The sequence below is a fragment of the Scleropages formosus genome, chromosome 4 (genome assembly GCF_900964775.1).
Source record: "Scleropages formosus chromosome 4, fSclFor1.1, whole genome shotgun sequence".
Taxonomy (NCBI): Eukaryota; Metazoa; Chordata; class Actinopteri; order Osteoglossiformes; family Osteoglossidae; genus Scleropages; species Scleropages formosus.
Genome location: NC_041809.1, coordinates 12,708,651 through 12,734,552, shown reverse-complemented (window position 1 = coordinate 12,734,552; position 25,902 = coordinate 12,708,651). Strand labels below are relative to the sequence as shown.

The window sequence follows — 25,902 nt, the reverse complement described above, 5'->3', positions numbered from 1 at the left end:
ACACAGGGCGCAAGGCTGGAGGGGGAGGGAACACACCGAGGATGGGATGTCTGTCCATCGCAAGGCAGGCCAAGCTGGACTCCAACTCCAGACCCGCCAGAAGAGTGGGACCTGGCCAAGCGCACCACGCCAAGCGGTTGTTGATGATGGATGATTACTAAGCTTTGTAGGAAGTTTATTAATGAAGAGCATTATTTTTGGAAGCATTCTCACTTTACAGCTTTTCCCCAAGTGCCTAAAACTTTTGCGCAGTACTATAGAGGTGTATTTTTTATTTGTGCAACCCCCAGTGAATACCTCGCTCAAACGTACTTCGTTACATACATCCATCCATTCATCCATCATCAACAACTGCTTCTCCCGAGCAGAAACGCGGGAGACCAGAGCCTTATCCAGCAACTATTAGTATATTTTGCTAACACCAAAGCAGAATCATATATATGTTATAAAATGGACAAAGTCACATCAATCCTGATTTTCTCATTCTTATTAAAACAGACTGCAAACATTTTCTGCCTTAAAAGAAACTATTGAGATGTACATCACTTTGGAGAAAAGCGTCTGCTAAGTAAATAAACGTAAATGTATTATGTAAAATATTGTAGCAGTATCTGACAATAAATATGCTACATTGTGGTATAATGCACAACGTATTGTGTGTCTTCTCTTTTGAAAACAAGGAATAAAACACCAAAAAGTAAAACATCACTGTGACAATATCCAGAGAGCCAAAGTTTATTTGCTTAAATTTTAAATTATGTTTGGACTATTTCAGTAACATAATTTCTGTAGGTACATGATGCATATTTTCCATCTGTATATACACTGTTGAATTTATAATAGCTTGTGTATATTTATCCCTTATGCTACTCCCATTGGAAGAAAAATGCTGATGCTGGATTTTATCATTAATTTCTCAGTGCTAGAACGCCCACAGGCGATCATTTTAAACAGCACCACTTTAAATTCCAAACACAACCAGAATACAAATAGAACAGGAAAAAAATGAACTACTGAATAATAAAAATAAATGGAATTTCCTATACTATGTTATTTAAATTATTTCATACAAGGATCAACACATTCTCATTAAAAAATAACATCCGGATAATAACTTTAACAACTGCACAAAGAAGAGAAACCATTTACCATTCAAGCATGTACATAGCATTCATAGGCCTAGGAACTAACCACATACACACATGGATCATTCAACTGGGCTGGACACCTTCAGACTGCAAATTGTCCAAGCTGTAGAAAGAGAGAGAGAAGAAAGACGTCAGAGAAAGAGGAGAGAATGTGAGAGGGAGATGGAAAGAAAAACAGATATAGAAGCATGGACACAGTGGCAAAGAGAGCTACAGAGACAGTGTGGGACATGCTGAAATACAACGGGGGACACAAACTGGCAGGAGAGAGACAGGGAGACACAGATGGACAAAGGAGGCAGGCAGGACAGACAGACAGATGGAGACTCAGGGAGAGAGGGAGAAAGACAGGAAGAGAGAAAGACAAATAAAGACAGGGACAGAGACATTATGAAAGACAGAGAGACAGACAGACAGACAGGAAGGAAGAATCAGAATGTGGAGAGAAAGAGAGGAGGATAACACCATCAATCTGCTGTACTTATGCTGTCAGCCTCGAAGAAAGATCCATGCCGAGGCACAAAGTGAAACATACACGTGTAACACGGCAGCGTGAACACCATATTCCCTGCAATTATGTAATCACTATTACATTCATGTCTCAAACCATTAACCTGGAAAAGGTACATTTTCAGCGATACAGCACGGCGCCTTGTCACATTCCATCCATCTTGGCAATGATTTAGCCATGATTTTATTTTCGGTGTCATGTGTCCATGCATGAGTAAGTAGCCTGTGAATTTCATTTTTCCACATCGCATTCCATGACCATCATGATCATGTCCTGTCTGTGACCACGAAGCGCGCGCTTGACAGTGTGTTCCACTGCATTTTATTAAGCTCATAAACACACAATCTCTCCAGTAACCTCCATCCTCAGATGTGTTTCGCTGCCGCGTTATCTAGGTGAGTGGTTGGTTCTCGTGTTGTTCTACTATTTATTTTCAGGACTGCGGCAGTGCAGGATATGTCCTCTCCTCTCACGTCTGTATGCGACCCTGCGCGTGTGCGTGTGTATGCGCACGCGTGTGTAGATTGATGACGTCCTCAACACATATATTATTAGAGCAACTTCATCCTTTGATCGCCTCAGTAAACATATTATCCCCGATTCGAAGAAAACTACCTGCATTACCGAAGCTCCCGGTGAATTATTTAATGTTCCTAATATAGATCATGCGAAATACAGCATAATGAAATACACCATAATGTTTGGTGAAACTTTGACCGCGCTTTTCACAACAATACATACAGCCAGCCGGCGTTTCACAGAATATTTAAATTCGTGTTGGGCTGTAAGGATTTGCGTTTACGTCAAAAAATTACAGATATTGAATACATCTTAATCTACATTTTCACTTAACAGAGGAAAAAGTCGCATCAATAATTACACAGTACATAACATGCATTTTTAATCACGGTCGCCTCATTAGTGATACTATGTGTACAGAAAGTGTAAATAACATTTACCGCAATATGTAATCTGACGTTTTGGGTAACGGCATCCGAATGTTAAAGAATGAAAGCGTTAATATTATTCTCCGCCCATTTTTATTTGCCCCACCGCGCCAGTCCGCTTAGTTGTTACTGCTTCCTTTCTTCTCCGAGCTTTGCCTCGTGCGGACAAAATACCTACCTAGCGGGTGAAAATCCCCGTTACATAAAGATATCTTAACAACATCCCCGACATTTAAACACGCCGTGATTGTCACACGCCATCAAATATATAACCAATCGAATCATTCAACTTGACGGTGAATGGGGGTACTGACGCTTTGTGCTCGGCCGGCGACACGACACGCACGCGCTTCAAATTGAGCTCATAGTACACTAAACCGGCCCTCGTGACTTCACATTGCATAAGGCATAAAAATAGCCTGCAAGATCACTGCAGAGCTTCCTCTTAACATTAACATGGCAACTTTCGCAACAGAAGTAGTGCGTTTAACACTCCACTATAATAGTTCATACGATGTAGAAATCAATTTCATCGCGAAACTTACCATGATAAGCGTCTTATTTTGCTTATTGGACAAAGATTTATGATTATATGTATATATAATTTTGTGTATACACACAAATGTATGCTTAAGCAGGCGAGATCTGTGTACATATAAATCATAATACACACACTCATTACTTCATAAATCATATACAGGTTTTCTCATATCCAGTAATGCGAAGAAAGGCAAAAGAGTACATTTCAAGTACTACTGCACTCGTCGCTGGTTTCACAAGCACAAGCTGAGCACTTAATTTGTCTTATCTGTACGGCAGGCGAGTTCCCTTCTGTTGCTTGCGCTCGCTTCCTTAACGCGTTCATTCACTTTCATGTAGTCAAAAAGCGCTGAGAAAGTCCACGCATTCTATTAAAATTACGCAATGTTAATTCCACACTGAAGTTTTTTTCTTTCGTTTTAGCGCAAGAAGCAGCGAACGCACAGGGATCTATATATAGCTCGCTATGTATGTTATGCACGGAGATCGGAGATATGCAGCCACATTTCACACTGAACCAACTGTAATTATTGGTTTGAATACTATTGCAATAACGTTAAGCCGCAGTCTGTCTGAACTGTAACATTTTCTGTACTTACATGTGTAACTTTCACCGGCGGTTACACATTTATGTACAGATGCTTATATGACTCACAATGTCTGTTGTTTCCACATGATCATCATCTCGTGATGCTCGGAAGTGGATTTATTGCCTTCTTCCTTATGAGCCAGCAGTAAAAATTAAGATATTTTCCACGTATATTTAAATACGGCAAAAGGTATGCTGAAACAAACTAACGTGAGGATTGCGCATTATCAGTCATCGTTATATTTCTCATTACATTAAATGTTTTAATGCAAACTCAAAAACAGTTGCGATACAAGCACCGGGGACAAAAAGCAAAGAGCGCCCCCACGCCGCTGCACGAGACGCTCTTCCTATTATACATACAGACGTCCTGGACGCAGGTCTTGGAAGATATGTATACAGCAAACTATGTACTTTAGAATATCGTCGTGATATTTCAACATATTTGAATTGCCCACATGTAAATGCGCCTTAACATTTGTTATCATTAGTATTTTTTTGTCGAAAGCCAAAAATTTAGCATAAAAATACTTTTAATTTATACACGGAAAAACCACTTCAAACGCTGGTACAAACGGCACTTATTTTTAGAAGGCAACATGGTGGGAAATGTTTGAGTAAATGTAATGTGAATTGACGTTTAAGTGTTAGTTCGTGCTTCTCCTGCTAAAAAGTGTAGGACGTTTGTATGATTTTTTTTTGTGACTATTACTGTAAAGGGGTCTTGCACAGACGGCGCGTTCACGGCTGTGGTAGGCACGGAGCGATACGTATTTGTTTTTTGCTGCTCTTACAGGACCCTTGACAATCCATTGAAGCCAACAAGTTTGGAGAGAATGTTGAGTTTAATCAATTCAGAGCGTCGAGATGGAGCCCAACTCACTGAAGGTATGATCAGCCACTCTCGTCATGTTTTAACTCACCATCATTCGCTTCACCTGTAATGTTAACCTTAACTCCACAAATTCACTTTTGTGCACGCTGACGCTTTAAACCATTACAATTAACTTCCTTCAAAACTTAATGTGAGGAGAAAAATAAAATATATTGTTTAAAAATATTTCAGTAGGATTTGTCTTATGTCTTGATTTTATTTTCGTTTTTAATGTACTGGGTCAGTTTATTACGTGAATGTTTTAGCTGTTAAGGAAAAATGTGATTCGTTTGATTGTTTTATTTTATTATCGTTGTTGTTGTTTCCACAGTGGGTAGGCTCACCCTGCGGCTTGCACGGATCTTACATTTTCTACAAGGCGTTTAAATTGCACCTGGACGGCAAGCCGAGGATCCTGTCCCTCGGCGACTTCTTCTTGGTGCGGTGTAAACCGGAGGATCCTATTTGCATAGCGGAGCTCCAGCTGTTGTGGGAGGACAAGGCGTCCAAGCAACTTTTATCGAGCTCCAAACTTTATTTTCTCCCAGAAGACACTCCCCAGGGAAGGACTGTCAGTCACGGCGAGGTAATTACTAGTGTTGTGTATTGTATCTCCTTTAAGTCGGCTTTCAATGAGGCTTCTTTGCTGCTTGTTCCTAAGTGTTTTAGCGGAGGTTTTTTGGGTGAAAGATGACCCATATTATTTCTGTTCTTCTGGTAATGACGCAAATCCTGATAGAGAGAGAGAGCGCGCGCACACACACGCTATCCTTCATCTGAAACCTTATCGCTCCATTTGCACCGTACCTCCTCAGTGCTGAGTGCAGGTGTGGTGGATTGTCAGATTTTCACTTTTACACGCGTTTTCACTGCATTACGCACCGGCTCCCTTATGGTTCATTTTCGAGCAGAGGTTGTGTGTTTTTGAGAGGTTTTTAACCGTTAAAGCTGGGGGAAATAATGCGTTGTTTTGTGACTCACCTGTCCGAACTTACCCCCCTTCGCCTGTGCAGTGAAGTTCTTGCATTGTATTTAACAATAAAAACATCTGCTGAGCGAAAACACGGGCGGAAATTACGAAACCTCTCTTTTATTTATTACTAGAGAGCTGAGATCAAAAGGTATCGATCTGGTAATAAAATGACAGGTACAACAATATGTATTCATATCACCAGCTATTTTCAGTCTTGTCTGGGCGTAATGTATTTATATTTCAGCAGACGTGTCGTGTAACTACTAGCACCAACACGTTAAAAATGCATCAGTTGCTCCAAAAAAATGTGTCAATTTTTAATGTGCAGCCCCGAGTGTTTGACACAGAAATGACCGGCCGGACCGAGACGCATGGTGAGCCGTCTGTTTTTTTTCTTCTTTTTTTGGGGGGGGGGGCGCTTTTGTCGGGCCGGTAACAGTTGATTAATAATGATTAATAATGGCATGCGGGCGAAGCAGCCAGACACTGCTCCTTAAAGGGGCCGGCTGACATTTATGAAGGTTATTGTGGCGGAGCGCTGCAGTTTCGTTTTATTGCCGACGTGCACGCTCGTGTAATTAAAGAAAGATGTGTTGTTCTTTAACTGAGCCTTTAACCCCGTGAGCGCCGTCTGCGATGCTCGCTTCCAAGTGACGGGATCTGCCGGAGCATTCTAGCCCTGAGATCTGATATGCAAATGACGCTGAAACTCTTGCCCGAAGTTGAGTTGCGAAACTGAAAATCCATTGAGTTATGAAGGTACTTTCAAGATAACCTTGATTTTTAAAAAAAAAAAAAAAAAAAAAAAAAAAAAAAACACACACTTCTCCTTACGTCTCATAATATCTCTAGCGGGGTTACGTGTTCGCAACAGGTAGTTATTCTGGTGTTGTGTGTGTGTGTGTGTGTGTGTGTGTGTGTGTTTCTTTTTTTTTTTTTTTGTTTCTCCTCCTGGGGGTAGTCGTAGTGCAATCATTTGAATTAAGCAGGACTCTACCGACTTCACTGTGTGTTATAATTGCTGCTCTTGTAAATGAAGTTGGAGGTGAATTAATGATTCATCTATGAGCCCAGATGTATTGGTGTGATTTATTGGTCAGACCCTCTTTTGTGTCTCATCATGTGTAAGTGCGACTTATCTGCTTTTGCAAATGTATTAGTCATTTAGTGGGACGTGATCAGTTATCTGGAAAAGGAATAGGATTACTGTAAAGATAATAGCTTGCTTCTTATTGTCTACACTTACAAGTAGATGGATTACATTTGGATTTATGCTGCTGAGCTACAGTTTTTTTTTTTTTTTTTTAATTTTGAGTGTTGATTCAGAGAAAATTATGAATTTATAGCATACTTTAATATTCAGCAATATCATGTGTTCATGAGTATATTTTTTTTGGTCTATTAAGTGTGAATAGTTAATGTTTATACTGTTTGAGAAACTGTTGTTTAGGTCATCTAAACAGAAAGCCAGTGTAGCTGTAACTTGTGACTTTTAGTAATATATTTTGTTCCCCCAAATGGTACTCAACACATTATCCTGTCAATTACATTTCCATTTGTTTTGAATAGACCCAAGTTGCTATTAATAAGAAAGAGACGAGGGATTTTGGAAAAGACCAGTGTAATATCCTATGAATCTCTCACTGAGACCTTATTTGGGCAATATAGCAACACCCTTTATTTAGAACTCAACATCAGTGCCAGAATCAAAAGTCCTGTGCTTTGATTGGAAGTACTTCCTTGCTTGGGGGGGGGACTTTCCGTTCTAATTAATGGTTATGATACAATACTAGATAAACAGTCACATTTTAAAGTATAAACCCTAAAGAAACAATCTGTATTGTTTATGTTGACTGAGTGTATGTGAAAAATAAAAAGCAGCGTAAAATCAGGTGGATTTTCAGATTCTTTTTACCATGTGGTGTCATTTCCCCTTTGGTCTCTGTGTGTGTGTGTGTGTGTGTGTGTGTGATTCATTTGCAAAATAGCAGTGGCGGAAACTGCAACAAGCTTGCAGTGATCTTGTTCTGGCAGGCAGCCTGTACACTGGCTTGAACCTAGAGAGGGCAACATTACACTCCCATTAAGACATCTGCTGTTTTACTCCATTGAAACCACTGCATCTTCTTTTCAAAGAGCTGCATTTGCCAAAAATATACCAGGCACTGGACAACTTAGTGACTAAGGAAGCTGACTTGAATTCCCTCCAGCTCAATAAGTGTTGACAAAAAAAATTGGTACATATAATCTGAATTTTTTTTGTGTATGTGGCTTTACTGTTGTATGTTTGTTTCTTGAAGAAAAATATATGTATTGCAGCTGTGCAATATGTACGAATAATGCTTTTTGTTGAACATATCAGTATTCGGATTTGCTGTTTGTGTGTGAAAGCTTTATTAATGAGTTTTGATATTTCAGATATTTGAATCTTGGTGTTGAAGGAACTCAGATGTATAATTTTGATACTGCTGCAGGTTTTAAACCCCTTTTAACAAATTTCTCTGACATGATAAAATACATGGGTATTCATGTTGACATGTATACTTTCATTTTTTCAAATTACTATAGTCTGAGTTTTCATTGGATGAGTTATAGTCTGGGGGGGTGCGGTGGCGCAGTGGGTTGGCCCACAGTCCTGCTATCCAGTGGGTCTGGGGTTCGAGTCCCGCTTGGGGTACCTTGCGACGGACTGGCGTCCCGTCCTGGGTGTGTCCCCTCCCCCTCCGGCCTTACGCCCTGTGTTGCCGGGTAGGCTCCGGTTCCCCGTGACCCCATATGGGACAAGCGGCTCTGAAGGTGTGTGTGTGTGTGTGTGTGTGTGTGTGTGTGTGTGTGTGTGTGTGTGTGTGTGTGTGTGTGTGCGCGTGTGTGAGTTATAGTCTCTTTAGAGAAAAGATCTTCCAGTTGCATGGATATAAATGTTTTTTTTTTTTCCCTTAATATTGATTTAGTCTGCCTAATTATATATATATATATATATATATATATATATATATATATATATATCACACACATACCTGATTCCATCTGGAACCCAGGATTTCTAAATTTTTCATTTTAAAATGTATACATTTTAAAATTAAGACTTCAAAAATCGTGGGTTCCAGATGGAATCGGGTATCAGGTTGGAACCCTTTTTTTTACTTTTGTTTTTGAAATTAACCTTTCATCTCTTACAAGGATATGACCCATGCTTAGGTTCTAATGTGGGCAATAAGTGAACTGCAAGCCAGTGTACATTTTTATCTGAGTTTGAGTATTGCTGCCCTGACCTTCAGTCAGCAGAGTGAAACATCCCTGCATGATGCGGGTTGCCAACCTGCTCCTTTTCAGAGTTTCAAAGCTTTAGCCAGCAGTTCTTCAGTCTCCTCTGGTATTCACAGGGTGCTGTGGTGTTCCCTTACAGTTATTCATTTCGCAGATGCTTTTCTCCAAATCGACTTCCAATGAACTCTATGTAGTGTTATCAGCCCACACAACTTAGTCACCGAGGTGACTTACACTGCTAGATACACTACTTACAATGGGTCATTCATCCATATGTCAGTGGAACACACTCTCTCTATCACTCACACACTATGGGTGAACCTGAACCACATATCTTTGGACTGTGGGAGGAAACCAGAGCACCCAGATGAAACCCAAGCAGACACAGGGAGAACATGTAAGCTCCACACAGACTGAGCAGGGATCAAACTCATGCCCTCCTGCACCACCCAGGTGTTGTGGCACAGCAGCACTACTTACTGTGCCGCCCTTCCAACTCCAAATTTCAAGTGTGGAATGTTTCAGTTTTGAAATGTCATTAGTTTTGATTTCAACTGTTTAAAGTGTTTTAATATTTTCAATAAGTAACAATACTTGCTGTATTCAAGAATTTTAAAATTAACTACAGCACATCCCATACTTGCCAGTTGGATGTTGTCCTTCTACCATATTATGTCTGTGTTTTAATGTTTTTGGTGACAAATTCAGTGATCTCAGTGCTGGCCCAGTCTGTCATTTTTTTCAGCCAGAATAGTGTTTTTGTTTGTTTCACAGCTGGACCTGGATTTTTCTGGTGAAGTGTCTGCAAATTGCAGTCAACCGTACAGCAGGGGTCTGGGTTTTAATCTCTGCTGTTCCATACAAGCTATCTGTAGTGCCTTGAGTTGGTATGAACCTACATCTTGGTGCTTACAGGTGGTATTTATGCTTGTCTAGTAGGGCTCTTGACTTGAGGAAGCATGCTGCCTTCACATGGGACATTTGAGGAGGTGTGTGCCTATGATCAGCTCTCCTAAATGGGCACCAGGTTTGTTCAACTGTTACAGGTCAGTAATTGGCTCTGGAGAAAGCAGGTGAAGAAATCGGCAAAGCACATAAAATACGGACAATTGTTTCTACAAGAGCAACCCTAACAGTTTCAATACGCTATCACCACAGGTGAAAATTCTATTGTTAGAAATGCCATTTTCACTTTCCAAAATAAAGAATTCTTTTGAGAACAGTTCTTTGTGCACTAGCCAAGAGTAGGTTGAGTCATCAGGCAGCTTGTGGTTCTAATACACGTGCTAGGCTGTACTTTTTCTCTGAACTTGAACTCATACTAGTCTCTGAAGATATGGTTGCCGGTGTTATTCAAATCATTACAGAAAAGTTGGTCAAAAACAACGCTAACATGGTATAGATTTTGAAGTAAAGGGATTGTTGTGTTAAATATAGTTATGCACGGTGCTCAGAAAGTAAACTGTGGAATAAGGGGAGAATATATGTACTGTAACTCAGCCTTTAGTATGTTGTATGGGGGGTTGTGGAAACGTATTTCTCTTTATTCCGTTTCCAGCCTAATTGTTACTTTCTTAACAATTGTGGTGAAGAAGCCTTAACAGCAGACCGTTTACCACTTGATCTCTCCAAAAATGTGTCTTGCTGCTTCTCATGTATGATACTGCTCCATACACAACATGTTATTGTGATGTAGCAACATCATTAGGTTGGGAATTTCTTCCTTCACTATACTGTGTCGTATATTTTGTGTTTAAATAGTTGTTTGGAATTTCCATGGTCAGGCAATTTGCAGTTGGGTGAACCTCTTACTTTGATCTGGCTTCAATTCATACTGATTATAACTCGGAGGTCAACAATTTTAGGAGGAATTGGGTTGTTCCTCTATGCTACAGAACAAAGAACAGTTTTAAAGTAGCTTAAGACCTCTGACTCATGAAGATATCAGAGATTACATAAATAATCAGATTTTTGGAAGCCAAATATATCCAACATTATGTTCTTAGGCACAACATGTGATACCCTTGGTGTCAGTTTCAATGAACAACATAAACATCTCTGTAATATCTTAAGATACATTTATGTTGTCAGTTATTTTCCATTTATTGACAAAGTGAGTTTATCTGTATTATCTTATGTATTTAGCTCTTGACATTGAATTTAAAAAACTGCATTGTCATGTGGGAATTCGTTTTGGTGAGATACCATGAGAAGTGGGTTTTTATTTTAATAAATTCATAATATTTGTAAAAACTAAAGACTGTACACGATAGTGTAAGCTTGCTGCATTTTGAGAGCCTGAGGAGAAAGTTGAAAATGACATGGTTTTCCAGTGAAAGAGCTACTTAGTATGTGTATGAAATCATTGCACTTTTAAAGGCAGTTGCATTAAAGCATAACAGTAATTTTAATGAGTCCCCCCCCCCCCCCTCTTGAGTGGCTATTGGCACAGCCATTTCACAGCTGGGCTTGTAGTTCAGATGTTGATTATTGCAGAAATATAAATATACATTATTCAGGAGTCGGTTTAAAAGTAAACAACTTCTAAATTTATGGCCAGTGCAGCAACCATTTCAAGCACTTTAAGTTAAAATGGAAGAATGCTTATTTCTACTTTCTAAGACAGAGAGCCAGCTTTTACATGTCTTTTCTGTATGTCAGCCTTTCACATAGATATATTTGTCAGTATTGCTTCATGTGAAGCTATGCTGTAAAAAAAATGGTACCCCCCCTACACAAAATATTGTATTGACAGCTTCTGCATAGTCCACAGTGATATTACATCACAAGTGCCAGAAGTGTTTTAGCAGCTCATGGTGAAGAGTCTTTATCAGCATTGACATGTCTGCTCTGCTGAGATCTAAACGGGCTCATCCTACTCGATCAGTGCAGTGAGCAAAACTTATTGTTGAAAAGAAAATAGAAACACTCTAAGTTACTACTCTCTCACGCTCACACGCACGCGCATACACACCCACGTCTACAACTGCTTGTCTTGAGTGGGGTCGCGGCATGCCGGAGCCTAACCCGGCGACACAGGGTGCAAGGCTGTAGGGGGAGGGGTCACACCCTGGACAGGACGCCAACACCCCCCTAAGTTACTACTGTACTTCTCTAACAATGTGAGAAGTGTTTCTCCCCCCCCCAGCCAGTGAAGTCAGTCTTTATTTAGCTGTTTACTTGTTAAATTATATATATAATATATATATTTTTTTTGGGGGGGCGCGGTGGCGCAGTGGGTTGGACCAGGTCCTGCTCTCCAGTGGGTCTGGGGTTTGAGTCCTGCTTGGGGTGCCTTGTGGCGGACTGGCGTCCCGTCCTGGGTGTGTCCCCTCCCCCTCCGGCCTTACGCCCTGTGTTGCCAGGTAGGCTCTGGTTCCCCGTGACCCTGTCTGGGACAAGCGGCTCTGAATGTGAATATTTTTTTTTTTTTTTTTTTTAAAACTGAGTTGACAAAGTAGGTATTTTGATTAAGAGTTTGTTCTACTGAGGGAGCGCGGTGGCAGGGCGGGCTTGGCTGGGTCTCACCCTCTGGCAGGTGTGGGGTTCGAGTCCCACTTGGGGTGCTTTGCAATGGACTAGCGTCCCATCCTGGCTGGATCCTCTCCCCCTCCAGCCTTGTGCCCTGTGTTGCCAGATTAGGCTACACTTATCTGCAATCCTGCTTGGGACAAGTGGTTTCAGCTAGTGTATTTGTGAGTTTGTTCTACAAGTTTTGCACACCATGCCAGCTACATTGTTATTGCAATACCATCAGGCAGGAATTTAAAAGGATTACGATTGCCACAATTATTTGGATTTTTGGGGTTTTTGGTATGTCACTCCATCAGTCACTTGTTGCTTATCTGACAACCCTCCCCCATCCCCCTCTTCTGCAGCATGAGATCATCGCTGCATCCGAGAAGGTCATCGTGAAGCTGGAGGACCTGGTGAAATGGGCGGTCTCAGACTTCACCAGGTGGGAGTGTGGTCTCCGGGCTGTGCCTCTGAAACTCTCTGTGGTCAAGGAGCTGGGGCAGAATGGCCAGAGGGAGGCCTTGCACAAGTACAGAGAGTCGATGCTCAACAGTGGCCTCAACTTTAAGGATGTCTTGAAGGAAAAAGCAGAACTTGGTAACCAATCTTCACTTTTTTTTTTTTTTTAAATTTGATTTTTTTTATTGGAGCTTATAAATGCATGCTGTCATGTTAGCTTTTGAGACAAGGCACATATCTGTGCCCTTTGTATTGCATGAATCTTAATATCTTATTAAAATCTCAGGTTAACATTTTATACTGTTATAATTAAGTACTACAGTAAACAATAAACCACTAGACATTTTCACTCAATAACATTTCTTTTTAAGTATCATTGTTCTGCTGAAATTGTATATACAGCTGCTCCTCTACTTACGATGGTTTGACTTAAGATTTTTCAAAGTTACGATGGTACGATAGTGATACGCATTTGGTAGAATCTGTATTTTGAATTTTGATCTGTTCCCACACTTGCAATATACGGTATGATACTTGCTCCCGATGCTGGGCAATGGCAGTGAGCAGTAGCATCCACTGAACCATGCTCGCAACCTGTAGTGATCACACCACCGATTGTAAACAACCGATACTGTGTTGAAAGTAGTGTGTGTGTGTGTGTGTGTGTGTGTGTTTTCACCTTCCATCATGTCTGCTAAATGCCCATGTGTGTCTCCTGCTTAAATTTGCCCAGCTGTAGGCTATGGTAAGTGTTCTGAGCACATTTAAGGTAGACTTGTCTATGATGTTCGGTAGGTGCGGTACTGTATTCTTTTTTCATCTTACAACTTTTCCCACTTACGATGGGTTTCTTGGAATTTAACCCCATCGTTAGTCAAGGAGCATCTGTATGTAATTCTGTATTGTTTTTCTTTAGACTTGGAACAAAAACGCTTGCTGCCAGATAATGTTATAGTTGCACTTGTTTCACAGTTTATTATGGTATTTAAGATAATATAACATATACTTATACAAGTCTTTAACATACCACATTCCTGTCATGGTACCCCTTACTTTGGCATGAAAGCTGCAGTGTAATGTTTATTGGCTTATAAATGTGTCATGTTTTGGACAACATCAGTGTGTAGCTGATACCTGATGGGAGTCAAGAATGTAGTTCCCTCATACGAGTATACGAAGAGTCCTCTTTCATTGGCACAGCACAAGCTGGGCTTTGTGATCAAGTCCGCATGCAGCTATAGTTTGTATTACAGGCATTATGACTTCTTATGCTAGAATTCTTAGGCATAGAGTGTGATGTAAAGAGGGATCACTGTAAGTCTGTGTATAACGTTCCATTCAGTGCAGTTCTTCTGGTGGAGTAATGTATGTATTCAGATGTGACGCCACTCCTTCTTTGCCTGGAATTTGCATATCTCTACTACATTCAGAGGCTTTCAAATGTTGTATTGCCCTTGAATTGCTTTCTATATTAGATTCACATATGGAGATTAGATAGTACAATCCATAATGGATGCTTTGTCACTTACATTGGGCTACAGCTGCATGAAGAATCAATAGTGGAATCAATAGGTGGGGGGAAAAAAAGAAAAAGTGTGTTAATGGATTTATTTACTCTCAGACTTGTAACCCTATTATTTGTGTGTGTAGGTTTTGTAATGCTAATGAGGTTGCTCTTTAATGACTATATCAGCCTGTTTGTGTTGTCAGGACACTAAATGCAGTAACTCAGAATTCCCCCTGAATTTGCTGGGTAAGCTAAATATCCTGGCAGAGTGCCAAAGGCCATCTATAGTTTAAATTTGCTCCTCTTTGTTCAGCGGAGAAAGAAAGGGATCAGTCAGCCGGGTAGTATGCTTTCAATTGTAGAAGGCGGACTTTTAAAAAGCAGCATTGCTGATGGAAATAAATCATTAATTGAATGACCACATGAAATAGCCATCCTTTCCTTGCTCAGAAACCAGTCTGGTAGTGTTTCTGTGAAATACAATTCATTATATATGGGCAGATTCTATTATTGCCGTTGCAGCATTCTGCTCATTAAAAATAAACAAATTTGCCTGTCTAGGAAATTGTGGGAAAAATAAAATTTAAAAAAAAAACACTTGTGAGTTAGGGAAATGTTTAAGGTTAGTCATACTTTCGATTTTTTTTTTTTAATGACACAAGTGTAATGTTGTTAATCTTTTTCTGTGTGGGAGCTGTAATGAAAGTGTTGGTATTTTTGTGGGGATTTAATTAACATCTGCATGTTTAGCACAGCTGAGTGAAAAGCAATTGTTAATGTAATGAAAACCAGTAGCTGTGATAATTGCGGAATCCATGCTCAATAAACTGAAAGGAAGCAATATTTTGCAGGCAAGTTTGACAGTTGGCATAAACAGTTACGATAATTGGTTCAGTGGTAAACAAATTGTTCTCTGTCCCTAAAAAGTCTTTGTTTGACCCACAATAATTTCCTAGGTCAAAAAACACTGATTCTGAGGCATAGACAGTCAGAATAAATGTACATAATGGCAACAACAGAGTAGCAGAAACAGCTATTTAATGGCGCATGTTATCTTATCTTGGAACATCTCTCTGCTGATCCTATTGTTCCAAGTGCTTTTCCACTATTGTTATAATTAGCCCATCTAGTCCTGTACCCTGGCACTTTTTACATGGAAGCACAGAAATTGTTATAAATTAATCTCCAACTCAGGGGAGACAGTGCACGTGTAATGACTCTCCTAAAGTAGACATGGGTCAACTATAGAGAGCCTAGTAGTGTAGATGCTTATCAAGAAGACTGGTTAAAATGTCAGCAGTTCAACATGGTGATATTGTTTGTCCATTTTAGCTCTTAAATTCATAGCAATGGTTTAATGTTACCCTCAATGTGAGAAGAAACAATAAAAATAAAGTGTGGAGTTTTCTTTAACAACTTTTGTGACTTTAGAATTGCCACATGAGATGCACAGCAGATTCTTGTAATATGCACAGTTCCTTGGAGAGACATATGAAGCACTCCAACAGCTCTGTCTTCGGTATGTTGTACAGCCTAATCTGCCTTTTGTTCTGATGCCAAGTCTGTGGGGACCAAGCAAGCTTATGGTGGCAAGCAGGTGATCTAAAGCAATACACTAAAGGGAGCTGTGAACATCAGAGCTCTGAACTTCAGAGACATTCAATAGTCCATTAGAAAATTAATACTCTGCTCAGTTTTCTGAAGTGTGTATGAGAGTATTGCAGAATCTATGTGTATGATGTGAAGACTAAGGGGAGATGGCATGCACAAGAAACAAAAGAAATACCTTTGCCACACTGTCAAAAAAAGTGTGTTTTTTTTTTTTTTTTTTTTTTTGGAAACACCACAGGAAAATTGTTAAATATTTAATATGTATTTTGGTAAGTCCTAGTGTATTGTGTAGCCTCTAGAGCAGATGTGTCAAAATCAGTTTACATCTATAAGGTGGGTATTGCAATAGTTTCTAAAATTGAGATTTTGGCACTCATATCATCAGTCTTGTCAAATAATTAGAAATTTATGTCACAGTAAAAAAAAAAAAATTTTTTTTTTTAAAAAAATGTACAAAAGTAGTCTAAAGTATTGTGGCCCAATAATAGACTAAAGGAGTGAGTTTGACACCCTTTAAGCAGAATACTGATGTAGGGATGAGTAACCTATTGTAAGTAGTGTATCTAGCAGTGTAAATCACCTTGGTGAATAAGGTGTGTGGGCTGGTAACACTACATAGTATCCATTTGAAGTCACTTTGGAGAAGAGTGTCTGCTAAATAAATAAATGTAATAATACAGATCTATTTTCAGATTTCCTTTAATTTCCATTACTTTACACTTTCATTCCTTCAGATATCATTTGCAGCGAAGATGCAACTGTGTTTTAACACAATAGATATTTGGAATTGCTCTCTGCCTGTTGCAGTGACAAAGTTTGTTTGGAGGAGTACCTTTTTACACAGTGTAGTCTATCTCTACTGAAGAAGGATTACATTATTCTCTAAGTGCAAGAAAGTAGTAAGACCTGGAGTGGAGCTTGACAAGGAAATGAGGAATCAAGTCTATGGGTCTTGCACATAAGACAGGATTTTCTATATAATCTCAGACAAAGTTAAGTCAAAGTTTGGTGAGATGTGAATGCACAAGTTATGAATCATGGCAGCCTTATGACCACAGCAACCCGGCTATGAGACAACAGCAGCATTCGTGCAGAGTTGTTTGCATTTCCTTGCTGCAGGATGGTGATGCTACCATGGCGAGCTCTTTATTCAGGTGGGGTCTTACATCGTGTGCCTCAATGTGTGCGCTATACACCCGAGACCAGCAGGCCTTGCTTCAGCATGTGTACTTTGTAAATAAAGCTCTTCTCTAGCACATCTTGTGGAACAACAGTAAAACTCTCTAACAAGAAAACAGACATGCCCCAAAAGGAGCTAGGAGGCCAGTCAACATGTAACACTTTCAGAAATATAATAAAAATTATGGTTCAGGACATCCTTTGAACACAATGAAAGTGCAGTTGATGGGCAATTCCCAGTATAGAGTTTGTATTGATGTAATAAAATAAGTTCAATCTATCAGAAGGCAAAACCCAGAGAGAGAGGAAGTACATTTTTGTTTGAATGCCATTACAAAACTAATTTGTTTCTGTTGCCTGGATTGTAGTCGCTGATTTCTTTTCAGGCTAAATCTCTTCCAATGTGCTTACTTTCAGCCGTTCTATTTACTGAACAATATGTCAATGGGATAAACACTGTAAATGTATTTTAAAGATATTTTTTTTTTTTTTTTTTGAGTTCTTCACTCCACAGCATGTTCCATATAAAGAGAGGTCTGGTTTCGAAGCAATTGGGGTGTGTGCTTTAGCAGGACATAACAACCTTAATAAACAAAGCGCTTCTTTTAATTTGGTCCATGTGCCTTGGGGCTTGCCAAGGGAAGGCCTTGATTCTGGGCTGCCAGAGTGACAGAGGAGCGCTACCAAACAGTTGACACAACTGAAAGGAGGCTGTATTACCACCTCTTTGAACCAGGAGCTTACATTTCAGACCATAATAGACCTGCAGCTTTATTCCAAAACAAGCTTTTCTCCTCTCACAGAATCTCCACTCCACTTAAAGTGCATAAATTTAATTCATGCTTGAAATAAAGGCCTCTTATATTTTCTCTTATATATTTTGAATAGGTATTTGTGTCCTCTGTACTACAGTGTTCACTGACCTTTGCACTTTAGTTATATAATGTGTGAGAATGGTGTAGATGCTGCTAATTTATGGCTAAGATGAAAAAGAAGAACGTGACCTGGATTGTTTATTTTTAATCCCTCCTTACATAGTGCTTCCACCAAGGCTATGACAGACAGGCAGAGAAATGGGAAATTAGAAACAGATGACAAGTTGGCACTCGCAGTGCAGGTAATTTATTTTGCTCAGAGTACAAATTATTTCATGTCGTAGAACTGTGGCGACATGTCAGTAATTGTGTTCCTTATTTAATGACAATATATTGTTTCTTATGTAGATTACATTATTTATTCATTTAGCAGATGCTTTTCTCCAAAGAAACGTACATCTCATAGAAAATACAATTTGTGCATTACCTTAGGAGAAAGAGACATAGCTGCAGATGTGACTCTTAAGTACAGTTAGGTTCATTCAACTGTATGCACCGACATTCATTACACAAGGGTATAAACTTAACCAGAATATCACCGATTCCTGACTACCTTCCTAGTAGTGTGTGTTTATTTTTTTTTTTTTTTTTTTTGGAGATGCATGTAAACATTTGGCGCAGCAGGTTTGCCCAGGTCCTGTTCTCTGGCGGGTCTGGGGTTTGAGTCCTGCTTGGAGTGCCTTGCAGTGAACTGGCGTCCCATCTGGGGTGTGTCTCCTCGCCCTCCAGGCTTGCGCCCTGTGTTATAGGGTTAGGCTCCAGTTCGCCACGACCCCGCTGTGTGTGTGCTTGCGTGCTACATTTCAGGAGTGGCTCTGTAAAGGACTGATCTGAACATGATTGTGAACATTTATACCTTGTATGAACTTAAGAGATCATGGGCAAAGTGAGTCCGGAAGAGATGAGTTTTAAGACCCTTTTTAAAGGTGGACAAAGATTCAGCAGTTCTGAGAGAGAGGATTAGGTCGTTCCACCACAACGGAGCCAGAACCGAGAATCTCCGTGCTTTGCCTTTGGTACATGGGACCACCAAGTAGGCAGATGTGGAAGAGCATAGTAGTCTAGTTGGCATGTAGCAAATGATTAAGTCTCGTAGATAGCTGGGAGCAGTTCTATTGATGCATTTTGTAGGCCATAACCAAGGATGGCCTAGATGTTACTCATATGTTGTAAACCTGTTTAAAAAAGGGTAGTCTTTCCTCTTTTTTTTTTTTTTTTTTTTTTTGTTTTCTTTGTACAGAAAAATGTTCCTTCAAAGGCATTAATATGATATTTCATTTAATATTAAAATTTTCAGTCTGGGGTTGGCAGTTCTCTTAAGTTAGAGCTATTTTCTCTGGCTCTTTTATAGTTACATCTTGATTATTTACAGACCCATTGGAAGTTTACATGTGTTGTGTGTTTTTTTTTTTTTTAAATCATAACACACTGATCCACTCATCATTTGTTCCCTTATGACTAAAGACTGGCTCCCTGCCAACAATTCTAAATCTGTATGCGGTAAATTGTGAGCTGGGGTGGAAAAATCTTAGTTGCTGGGAATGTCTAGGGATTCAATTGTGGAAAAGCAGTATATACAGTATGTTGCAGTCATCTTTATATTCCAGGTTCAAACTTTGTTTTTGCAGTATCCTCATGTAATTTTGAGCGTCTTTTACCCCCTTTCTTTGGGGCTTAGTACTATTTCTACCAGGCTGTAAAACAAAGTGCACATCTCCAAAGGGTGACCTTTGAGGAAATGAATAGTTTTATTGTCTGCCCATTAGTGCGTCTGAAACAACAGAGATGTTATTAATGTGGTGTCCCCTGTAACGTAAAAGACCCCCTAACAGCCAGCAGCTGTGCGAATAAAGACTCACTGCAGTCCTGCTGATGTATTTCCATTTTCTTCTTTGTACGTTTTACTGGAATTGTTTTTTTTAAATGGTGAAATCCACCTTTGTGTTAATATTGAGGATGTGCTGTCGGCCTCCTTGTAGCGCATTGCTCACCTCTAGGCTTTTGTGATAGTGACATAGCATGCACAAATTTTGCTAAAACACAATGTGGCTTTTCATGATGAGGGAGATGGCAGGCCTTATAAAGGCTGATGTTATAAGCAACCTGACCATTGCTCATTCCTTAAATATTTATTAGGCTGGAACGTATTTAAATACAGCTCTGAGACTAATTAATGCCTTATTTGGCACACGCCATTACCTTTATGACATAGTGTACTGCTGTAACCTTATATTCAGTTGCTCAGAACTGTGGCAGGGAATATTTTTCACTCTTGTTTTCTTGTTCTCCATTTCATGATATTGGTTTTCAAAAACTCTGCAAGTTCAATATTTGGTTGACTTCTTGGAGAGGAAGCTTTCTGGTGTTTTTAGTTATTTTCCACACTGAAAATAAGACTGAAAAGACTTGAACTGGCAATAGAACTAGCTGGTAATTGGACATATCACAGGGTAAATGAGCAAACTGTATCAGAAGTACTTTAAAAAATGTTTGTGTTTACCATAGTTTAGAGAAATTTTCAGTTTCTAGAACACACGGCACATCCAATTGTGCTGCTGGCTTTGTTTTAACATTTTAACTGTTATGTTGTATTGTGAAGCTGCCTAGATTGAGTATTGTTCAGTTGCTAGGCATTGTTCTGTGCCTTGCAATAAGGCAGAGTGGAATGTGTCTGTTTCTGATCAGTTCCCTTTTATGTCACATCAGTTGGACCCAAAGCCCTAATAGGCAGCTTCTCTTTTTGCTTGTTACTGCCACTTTGTGCAGATGCCTTGTGATCCGTGACCTTCTATAGGACCAACAACAGTAAAAGGCAATATTAACTGATGGGCATCAGGAACACGGCAAGTTGTGTGCATTAGCTCAAGGCAATTAAAGCTTCTCTTTCAGTAGTGCTGCAGTTGAACATTGCAAACATTTAGGAGCTTGTTTACAACCAGAGTCTGTTCTTCAGAACTGTCACTCACTCCAATCCATGTAACTTTTGATGACTCTTTCTTTTGGACATTTTTCTTCTTGTCTGGCCAAGGTATTCCAGGCGCTCTGCCCTTTTGGGCAGTAATTTCAGAAGCTTGTGCTGAAGTGACTTCCAATAAAGAAAAAAACCCCACAATAGCACATTGATTATGTACCATCTTGTTATCCCAGCCGTCATCTAATCCCCTCTTTGTGCGAGACCCTAAATTCTCTTTAATTGGTTTTGTTGAGTAACGCCATTATTCGGTGCCACTCTGCTTGTTCTCTGGATAATTGTAATCATTTCACCCACTCATCATCTAAAACAAGAGAGCAGCCATTGTTTCGTGTGGCCTCTTAGTCCTTTTTGTTTTCATCTCACAATGTAAGTTGTTAAGCCCTTTGCTAAGCCCTTTATTTGACATACTTGCCATGCTTGACTCCAGGATCAGCCGTAATACTGCTTGAATTGTTATTAAAAATAATAGAGTACAATTTTTGAAGGGTTTGATACATTTTCTATTGTCTGTTAGACCAAGTTGCTGGGGTAGTATTTCCGTTTGGATGTACATTGTAAATGCATAATTTACATAGAAACTCTACCACATGTTATGTGTGGAGCAAAGAGGTATGATGATGTGTATCTGGGGTAGAACACAAGTCCCTTTGAACAGACTCTGTCTTTTTGGCATTGCTATAGCTGCTGTACTGTGCTTGAAAGTACATGTTTTAGGTTTCCTGTACGTGTGTGTAGCCTAAACATCTTCTTTTTAGATCTGAAGTATTAAAATAGCTGCAGTAGTCATTCTCTGTTTATTTTAAACATTCTCAAAGATCTGCTGATAGGTGAAATGCATCTATAAAGGCGAGCAGTCACAATGGAATGTGCTTAATGATAACTCCACCCTTTTTATTTTAGTACTTGAAATGGGCAATGTGCATGCCTCAAAAAGCCTTCCTTTTCGCAAAGAACATTTATTAATTCCACCCCCACCCCACAGTATGTCTTTTGCAGTGTATCACAGTTTGTATTAGATTTATCTGAGCAAGTATGCAAGTTTCATCAAAAATGACACGTAATTCCCCTGACCCACTTCTGCATTCTCTGAACTGAAACATTTTCAGCCCCCCCTTCTCCCCATCCCCGGCCTCTCCTGTGGAATGCTCCACTCAACTGTGAATTCTGTGTTCCATAAAAATACATATTTAAGGAAACGAGACATCCATTTCTTGCAGTGCTTGTAAAAGACTTTAAAGCCCAACAGCCCCGTGATCAAAGCAAGTCACTTGAGCTCATGTTAAACAGGACTCTCGGCAACATGGTACACTGTAGGGCCACGGCAACTTGGATGTGTCAACCTTCAAGGTTTACTTTTAGTCACAATGTTAATAAATGTTAGGAAAGTAATCTTCCTAAAGCTTAATCCTGCCTTTAGTCAAGAATGAACCTGGCATTCTTGCAGAGATACTTCCAGGCAGTCCTTTGCTTCTGCACAAATGGTTAGTGATTACTAAGTGGTACTTTGTTTGTTTCATAGGAGAAGATAAACAATGTATGTTTCAGCTTGGAGATGTTGCACAGAAGGACTGTATGCAACTGTGCTTTACAGAGATGACTCTTTTTACATGACTCTGTGTCAGCTCATCATCAGCTATTTTTCCTGCTTTTATTCACCGTTTCATGTTCTTAAAACAACAAAGGATTTGTGGTTAAGACTTGGCTCGGTCATATTTGAGGGTGAAAGGAGGATGACTCAATGTATTTTCGCAAAAAATGTCATCGAAGAGCTGCCTGATATATTGGCGCTTTTTTTTTTTTAAAGAGCAGGATCTTTGTTAAGCAAAGGAATACTTTAGGGGGAGGATTTTTTGAATAATTCTATCATGTATCACTGAGGCCATTAAATGCAAACCTTGCAATTGAGCAATCAATAACACAGACAGTTAAAACTGGATTGGTGCCAGCTATATAAAAAAAAAAAAAAATCTCCGCTGTTCTCTGCCTGGTTGCTATGGAGCTGTTCTGAAAGCAGAAAGCTTAGAGAATGGAATGTCTAATGTAATATAATAACACTAGGTAACATAAATCATCAAGAAAATGTTTTGCATCGACATCAGTGTGTTTTGGAAAATGTGGTTTAAGGCTATTTGGATTTCAGGAAAAAAGTGGAATGAAATAAAGATCAATGTTATTGTGACATGGGAAAATGAGGCACACAGATCTGCCCCCGTCTGTTTTCGGTAAATTGGAATAAATTAAGGCTTAAGCCTTTAAATGTTTCTTTTGGCACCAGAAATGCGATCACACAAAGCCAGCTGAGCAGAGGCAAATTTTCGCTGTTTGGGTAATTAAGAGCAGGAACAAACTTGTATGGCTTTTTTTTTTTTTTTTTTTTTTTTTTTTTTCTCCTGGGTACGTAGTTTCAATAGAAAGTTTCCTCTGGGTTTCTGTGACCTTTGTGAAAATATGATATGCTTTGAAGGGCTTTAAACATGTTGCTTATGGAAAAGCAGACTCCTAATGGCTCCTAACTAAGAGCAGTGCATTGAAGAGACACATTCCTGCACTCTCAATATAGGACATGTGCAACTTGCACACTGTTCGCACAGGAAGGCAGTTAAGTAGTGGTGGGAGCTTATTAAAGGAATTTAAATATGAAAAGGTTTTAAAAAAAAATAAATAAGGCACAGAAACGTGACACTGTTGCTGCAGATTCTATATCTTTACATTCTTTTCACATATTTTGCTGGCAGCTCCCATTTTGGAAATAAAGACAAACGGCTTGGGAAGCGGCCTGCCTGCTGCTAACTATGTCATGCCTTTTGTTAAAAACTGTAGATGGTGCAGAAAAAACCCTGAGCAAATCAGAGCTGCGTTATATATATGAAAGGGATATGGTTAAATGGAAACAGTACTCTCCTGAAATCAATACTAGTACAAGAGCAAATGGCACTGCACAATGAATATAAAATATGTCTTCAGCCCACGGTTATTTTTTTAACCTTTCATATGTGTGTGTTCAGCATTCAGCTCTATTAAAATGGTATTGAGAGGAGCTGAGTTGTGTGCTAATTCTTGCCGGTGCATGTAGTGAGGCTTTTATTCATTTCCTGGTGTGTTAAATAATCTAAAAATGTTGACAGGAAGCATTCATTTTGATGAGCTATTCAAGATTTAGCCACAAGTAGTCTTTGAATTGTTTTTCCTCCCTTATTACCCTGTGAAAACAAACATAGTACTGTACTTCCTTATGTGGATTATCACTGCTATTCTTTTCCTCTGTACTTAAACATCACCTCTTGTTCTGCTGTGTAAAATGAGAAAATGTTAATATTGGTTTTTTTCCTCTATCTCTTCATCACAGTTCCGCTAGCTAATTTAATAGTGTAATAAATATTTTAGCTGAAATACAGGAACATGACACGAGTATGGGAGAAACAACAACAAAGCTACCCTAAATAATATTTAATCTGTCCTAAAGCTATTGAGTGCATAACGGAATGGTATTTTCTAAATTACCATGTTTGGATGCCCCAATATATGAGATCTTGTGTGGGATATTAGCTAAGAAAATGGCTAAATATGCAAAATGCATTTTTGTAAATCCCTCATAAGAGCTGCAGTACACTTTAATTACAGCATGTAATTGTAAACAGGTTGCACAGGGTTCACTTTCCTAGCTAAAAAATTCAATAAACACTGTTGCTGTGGGACAGGTAAAGAAATGGCAGTAATATGGATATTTTGAGGTGCTGATAAATTTGCTGCCTTGCTAACTTTAGATTTGCAAATGATTTGAAAAGCTGCCTTATTGTTGTTATTATTATTATTAACTGATGTTATCACAGAGAGTAGTTTTAAATGTTGTGCTGTTACTACTTCCCAAATGTAGCACTTTGTTTCTCAGAGTGAATGTTTCGCAGAACCGGTACAACCACAAGAGGTATTAGTGTAGTGAAGGAGGGAGTGATTTCACACAAAAGAGTGCAGGATGAACAACACTTTTATGAACAGCGGGTAGCGTAGTGCTGTTGCCTTCTACTCAAAGGACCCAGGTTCGTCTTTCACATTCAGATGTAAGTACCTCTCTGCAAGGTACTTACCTTGAATTGCTCCAGTAAAATGTTCCCAGCTGTATTAAAGGGTAAATCTCTGTAAGTAGCTTTGCCCCGTGAGTTGCTTTGGGGAGACAAGCTTCAGACAAATGAATGAATAATACCAGTGGTCTTTCATATTTCTTGTGATCACATTTTAATTGTTGACAGAGTAGAGTTTACATGTTCTTTGGAAACTGGATGGGGTTGTAGGGTGTTGCTCTTACTATATTTTTGAAATATACTGACTTACTAAGCTGGTAAAGTTGCAAATTGAATTGGGTAGTATTCGGTGTGTTTGCCACTGAATGGGAATCAGTGTTTGCCTTTCAAAGAACGAATGCATGATTTTGGTGAGACTTTGAAGGTTATGCTAAATTAACATCTGAGGCCTTGCTGCCAGTCGCTTTCTGCAGCAGCTTGAAAAGCTGATGGGCCGATATGGAACAATGCCCTTTGAAATACCCTGGTTTCTCTGGAAGATGGTCCAAAGAGCCTTTTGATGTTCTTGTCGAATGTGTTAGCTCTATAATCTAATGGATTATTCTAAGAATATTCAAGGTGTGGTTTTATTGTATAGCACAATATTTGAGTCATACCGATAACATTTAAATAAAAATGGAAATATTATGGCACACTATGTACCAGAACGTGAATATGTTACTGGAAAAAATACAGTGACTTTCCTGGAAATGAGAGTTGTGTCAGAATTTTACTCGTAGTATTTTTTTTAAAATATTTTTTTTTAAAAACATTTTCTACATTTGTTGACAGCAAGTATGAAGCCTGTGATGCTTTGAATCCTTTTTAAAATGTCTGCAGCCATTTAATGAGCAGTGGCTCTGAAGTGGCAAAT

General features: G+C 39.3%; 1 protein-coding gene across 1 annotated transcript in view; it reads left to right on the top strand.

Moving 5' to 3' along the window:
- The first annotated feature begins 4,589 nt into the window (after positions 1-4,589).
- The window catches only part of LOC108932783 (AT-rich interactive domain-containing protein 5B-like), a 73,304-nt gene continuing 51,991 nt past the window's right edge, over positions 4,590-25,902 (top strand). Inside the window, exons 1-3 of the mRNA XM_018749358.2 lie at positions 4,590-4,623; positions 4,941-5,195; positions 12,728-12,962. Coding sequence (XP_018604874.1) covers positions 4,603-4,623; positions 4,941-5,195; positions 12,728-12,962 — 511 coding nt within the window. The 5' untranslated portion in view covers positions 4,590-4,602. The remainder of the gene's footprint in view (positions 4,624-4,940; positions 5,196-12,727; positions 12,963-25,902) is intronic.